The 6,000-nt window shown below is 38.1% G+C and overlaps 1 protein-coding gene across 12 annotated transcripts in view; it reads right to left on the minus strand.

Moving 5' to 3' along the window:
* mical2a (microtubule associated monooxygenase, calponin and LIM domain containing 2a) overlaps positions 1–6,000 on the minus strand; it is a 70,709-nt gene that overhangs the window by 40,365 nt on the left and 24,344 nt on the right. For all 12 annotated transcript variants that reach the window (XR_014626697.1, XM_084403795.1, XM_084403792.1 and 9 more), the window contains exon 3: positions 150–357. Coding sequence is in view for 11 of the 12 variants with exons in the window: in XM_084403795.1 (XP_084259921.1) it covers positions 150–357 (208 nt within the window). In the remaining variant the exon portion in view is untranslated. The remainder of the gene's footprint in view (positions 1–149; positions 358–6,000) is intronic.

Raw genomic sequence — 6,000 nt, forward strand, 5'->3', positions numbered from 1 at the left:
ATTTACTGCATGTGTAGATAAAGGAAGGGCTGTCAAAACATGAAAAGGAGAACTAAAAATGACTTCTGCTTTAAACAAGGAAGTTTTGATAGGTTGCTTATAATTTGATTAAATGAGCACAGAGATTGAGAAGTTGGTTCAGGACTCACTGATGTGGTCTATCGCTCCAGCACAGAACTTTCCATAGAATTTCTTGGCTCCTAAACCCCTGAGGTCATGAATGGTGTAGGGCCAAAGATGCAGGACGTTGTTCCTGGAGAACGTATCTCTCTTCTCTATCACCACCACTTTGGCTCCGAGGAGAGCTAACTCGATGGCGGTCCGCACGCCGCACGGGCCGCCTCCAATTATCAAGCACTGAAAGGTACATTTAGAGATTGAGAGAATTAGCAGGGCAAGAATTTAACCAAGGGCACTATTTTCTTTGTATCTTTCTTTTTTCTTTTTTTGAACATAAACATCAGTCAGAAAAAAAAAAAGAAAAAAAATTGTAACAACATATTTTGGTTTTACCCCAACTTAATCAACCAAATTTTTTTTTATTAAATAAATGAAAGTAATAATATATATATATATATATATATATATATATATATATATATATATATATATATATAATTTATATCTATACATATATATATATATATATATATATATATATACATATAATTAATATTATTACTTTCATATTTTTTCTATTATTATTCAAGAAAATGAATAATAATAAAAAATAAATGAACTGTTTCATTTAAAACAGAGGAAGTACGGGACAAAGGGGGGATGATTTTGTTTTCACTGCCTTTCAAATTCCACACAAGAAGGAAATAAAGATGTCTACGATATTTCTTCCTCTATTAGACCTTTGTGCTTTTTTCAATACCGTGAGCATTATTCTTAAACTCAAGGAGCCTATTTTACTCGACAGTGAGCAAACAGCTCTTGCCCACTCTTTCAGGAATTATCCTTGAAAGAGAAAATCTTAGCAAACAAGCTGAAAGAAAATGAAGCCCTAATGCATATGTTTATCCAAACAACAGTGGCAATAACTGGAGGCGCGTGTGTGATTTCATCAACATTAAATCATAATTGCCGTTCTGTCATATCAAGGGCATGATTCATGCATCAGGCTTGTACAGATGCGAGAAGTCAAGACGTCAGGTTCTAGGACGTGTCTGGGAATGCCTGCTGTGGGTATGACTTCATTCCCTCTGGTTTGGTGATGAAAGACCACTTTTTATGTGGAGAGATGATCTTCACACAAATCTATTCTTGAGTCACAGAAGAAAGCCACGTCTTAGACTAGCACTCATGCAAAGCTTTAGCTCATTTTTAGTCCAGATGGTACAATGTAACCTATTTCTTCTTGATCTTTTCATTTCCTACCCCTCCTTTGATTTCCCACGCACGCAGTGAAACACGACTTCAGGATGGGTGATTGACCTCAAAATAAGGAAGCAATAGTGAGGGCAGCGAATGCTTCCTGTCACAGTGTGTGTACAGCAAAGACTCTCAGCCTGTGATGTGATCAATATTGTGATACACTCGGGTTTCAGCCCCTCCTGATCCTGGAGCTTATCATGTTTTTATAGACCTCGATGTCTGTGTGTCCCTGGTGCTGTGTCAGTGGTGGCTATTTACAGATCCCAGCTTGCTAGAAGCACCGAAAATGTCATTAAAAGGCATTCAGCTTCCATTAATAAAAAGTAAGACAGCTTTTTTTATTCTATGCTTTGTGTTTGTGTGTGTGTGAGTGTGTGTACCAGGTAAACCCTTCATTGTGAGGATCAAATGTCCTCACAAGGATAGTAATGGCAGTAATCTTTGGCCTTGTGGGAAAAATGTTTGGTCCCCATGAGGAAAACAGCTTATAAATCATACTAATGATGTTTTTTTTTATCTAACAATTCAGAAAGTTCTCTGTGAAGGGGAGGGGGAGGGGCTAGAAAATGTGTGTGTGTGTGTGTGTGTGTGTGTGTGTGTGTGTGTGTGTGTGTGTGTGTGTGTGTGTGTGTGTGTGTGTGTGTGTGTGTGTGTGTGTGTGTGTGTGTGTGTGTGTGTGTGTGTGTGTACTTGTACAACTATCTTTGTGAGGACCAGTTTGAGTTTTAGACCATTGGAGGGAGGACCAAGAGAGTAAGGTGAGGACATTTTGGCCGGTCCTCCCTTACTGAGAGCCCTTTAAAGTCCTGTTTGAGGGTCAAGACTTGGTTTTAGGGATAAGGTTATAATTAGGTTAAGGGTAGGTTTAGGGTCAGGGTTCGGGTTAGGCACTTAGTTGTGATGAGTAACGTTAGGGTAAGCGGCTAGAGATTGCATTGTGTCAATGAATGTCCTCATAAAGAGTGTGTGTGTGTGTGTGTGTGTGTGTGTGTGTGTGTGTGTGTGTGTGTGTGTGTGTGTGTGTGTGTGTGTGTGTGTGTGTGTGTGTGTGTGTGTGTGTGTGTGTGTGTGTGGTATTCCCTATTCCCTATGTTATGGGGATCAAATGTCCCCACAAGGATAGTAATACCAGTACATTTTTATCTTATGGGGACATTTTCTGGTCCCCAATGAGGAAAACAGCTTATAAATCACACTAAATGAAGTGCAGAAGTCTTAATCTGACATCCACTGGAGACAGCAAAAAAGATTAAATGATTCATAGAGTAATTTTATTCTTAAAATGTGAACAAATGTTAATCAGCTTTGACTAATACAATAAGAGTCATCTCATTTATATGGCTATGTATTGTAAATGTGTATTTCTTAATAACAGGACATAATGCACCAACAGGACTGTGTAACAGAGTTGAAAGTATCAAATTAGAAATTGTGTATTTTTTACAAACCAAATTGGAGGTATTAAAGGAGCATGTCTGCATATTTGTGAGTAACAGGAAATTATCAATAGGACTGTGTGTGCTTTTGAGTAACAGAGATGAAAGTATCAATAGAAACTGTGTTTTTTAACGTGACAAGATTGTAAGTATCGACAGAAATGTGTTTTGTTGGGAGTAACAGGGCTGAAAGTATCAACAGCAGTGTGTAGCAGTGGTGCAGAAAGTGTTGGGTTGGGGGAAATGCATACACAGAAAGTGTTATAGTAAGAGCAAGTATTAAATACCTGAATGTAAAATCTGTTATTCATCAGTGATTCAGGTATGAGGTTAATATCTGTTACTCAAAAGTACTCACAGTCCTATTTATCATTTCAACCCTGTTACTCACAAATATACAGACACACTCCTTTGATACCTGCAATTTGGTTTCTTAAAGGGGTGGTATAATGCCCTTTTCACAAGATGTAAAATAAGTCTCTGATGTCCCCAGAGTGTGTATGTGAAGTTTTAGCTCAAAATACCCCACAGATATTTTTATAAAGCATGTTAAAATTGTCACTTTTTGAGGGTGAGCAAAAACGCACCGTTTTGTGTCTGTTCCTTTAAATGCAAATGGACTGCTGCTTCCGGCACAGGGGGCGGAGCTTCAACAGCTTGTGTCCTTTTACCTCACACAGACATGCACTGAACATTTCTAAAACTTTTAGCCTTTTATGTTCAAACCGGATTCAGACAATGATGGAGAGACTCAAGAAGAAGTGACAACATGTAGAAGCAACAGGACATTTCTGAATGGTTAGTTGATGAATTTATGTAGCTTATGTGCAGTTATCTTCCACTCATTGATTAGCATATTCTGTCTTGATAATCTATAAATCGCGGTCCCGGGGCCAGGGTTTATGTAAATTTTAGGGTTAGTGATGTCACCAACCTGGGAGGAATGTCGTGTAGTCTCTACCAGCCGTTTGTTGTAGTCCTTAAAAAGCGATTTCTTTAAAAGCAAATATCTCCCTTTGCTTTGAACTTTGAGCGTTGTAACTTTGCAGATGTTGTTTATGCTCAAACAGCAACATTACACACTAACTAAAGTTAGAAAAGTGAAATCATAACCAACCACCCCTTTAAAAAATACACAATTTCTACTGATACTTTCAACTCTGTTACTCAATAACACACACACAGTCCTACTGTATATTGATGCTTTCATCTGTTATACTGGATGGACCAGTTACCACCAGCACAGACTGACAGGCCAGGTGCACCGTCTCTGTTTGACTTTACCTTAACTAAAAACCACAGACTGAACAAAGGCAGCCTATTCAGAACAGACACAGAGGCATGCAAGCACTGCGGGGAGAAGATTTACCATCCCCACAGACTAATGAAATGCTCCATCAGTCAGAGCAGATATGAACACAACGATCACTCTTTTGTTTCTGCTCATTCCCACCCTGAAACTGAGCAGAGCAGAAGTCCAGAGGTGAAGTTTCCTGATGAGTCAGCGTGGCGTGTTTCAGGTCCATCAGTGGGCGCTCAAAATCAGAAACATAATAAAGTTTAAAAACAAAAAGTTTTATTGATTTAGTCAATTAAATCAAATTGAGTACAAATATCTGGGTCCCACTTTATATTAAGTGGTTTTAACTACTATGTACTAACATTGAAATTAATAATTTAATACAATGGACTTATTGTGTACATACATGTTTTTACATTGTACTTATATTTTGAAAATACCTGCATGTAATTACAGCTGTAATTAATTTATGTAATTACATTTGTAATTAGACTTTTTGACCCACCTTCCCATTCAACCAAACCTGTCCCTAACCTTACCCGTATCCACCTCAATGGCAGCAAAAGTGTTTTACAATACAATCTGAGACAAACGTAATACTAAAATGAATTATAACTGAGAACATTAAATCTCCAGAGTGATGAAAGAACATCCTTTGATAAAAATCCAGCCAATCACTGTACAAGGCCAGGCCAATGCCAGCTGCAAAATCCCTTCACACCGCTGCCACTTCAGGATGGTTCAGCCTCTTTTAAATCATGGAAAAGTCTGCAGGATAGGAACTGGCGGGATGATCTGCTAGATGAAACTTCGTGGTGAAAGCCACGGTATGTGTTGAACCAACAGTCACTTTACACGAAGCCCAGAGGAACAGAGACCACCTCACGGCAGGACCAATAACTTGAACCCAGACACACTTCTAGCACACAATGTGATCACAGTTTGCTTGAGCAGTTCGCTCAATTAGACATCACACCACTTAGAGAAAGCTGCTCGCTCGACTGAAGCAGACCACCAGGAGGGAAGCCTGGACTCAAGCCTGTACGAGAATAAAATCATTTAAGGATGGCGAAATGGACTATAACTCTAGCGGAACAGAAGTCCTGGTAATGTAATGCCACTGTATGATTTGTTTACATTGCCCAGGCAATCATGAGTCATAAAGTCACAGCTGTAAGCAGACTGCACACATGCTCAAACACACACAAAGAGAAGAACTTGACTTTCCCCGATGTGAAAAACAGTGCCTCTTTGCGTGGGCTCACAGAGTCTGGGTCAGGAACTCACACTGCTCAGACTGGGGAACGGCTCCAAGTATTTACCACAGAATCCGGTAGTGAAACCACTACACCACCCCTGAAAACAGCCCAAAAATGTATAAGGAAGTTTTTAAAACGAACTTTTTGTGTCAGCTTTGTGTAACTGCTGCCCAATGTGAGACTCCATTTACTGTAGGAGTCATTCTGTGAAACCGAATGCAAATTTAAAGCAAATTTTAGAAAAAGGCAAAAAACAATTGATAGATTCAAGTGTTAAAGAATTGCACTGTGCCATCTCAAACTAAAATGAATAAATAGGCTACTAATAATATACATTTTGACACTATATCGTTCAAAACTTTGGGGTTAGTTAAGCTTTTATTCAGTAAGGATGCATTAAAATGATAAAATATGACAGTAAAGACTTTTACATTGTTACAACATTTGTATATTTCAAATGCTGTTCTTTTAAACTTTATTTTCAAAGAATCCTAAAAAAAAAATGTCATGCTTTCCACAAAATTATTAAGCTATATTAAGCTGTTCTTAAAACTAGTTTTAAGAACATATATTTAAAAAAAAACATATTAAAACAATATTATACAGTTTTTTCTATATTTTTGAT

This window comes from Rutilus rutilus (genome assembly GCF_951802725.1).
Source record: "Rutilus rutilus genome assembly, chromosome: 3".
Taxonomy (NCBI): Eukaryota; Metazoa; Chordata; class Actinopteri; order Cypriniformes; family Leuciscidae; genus Rutilus; species Rutilus rutilus.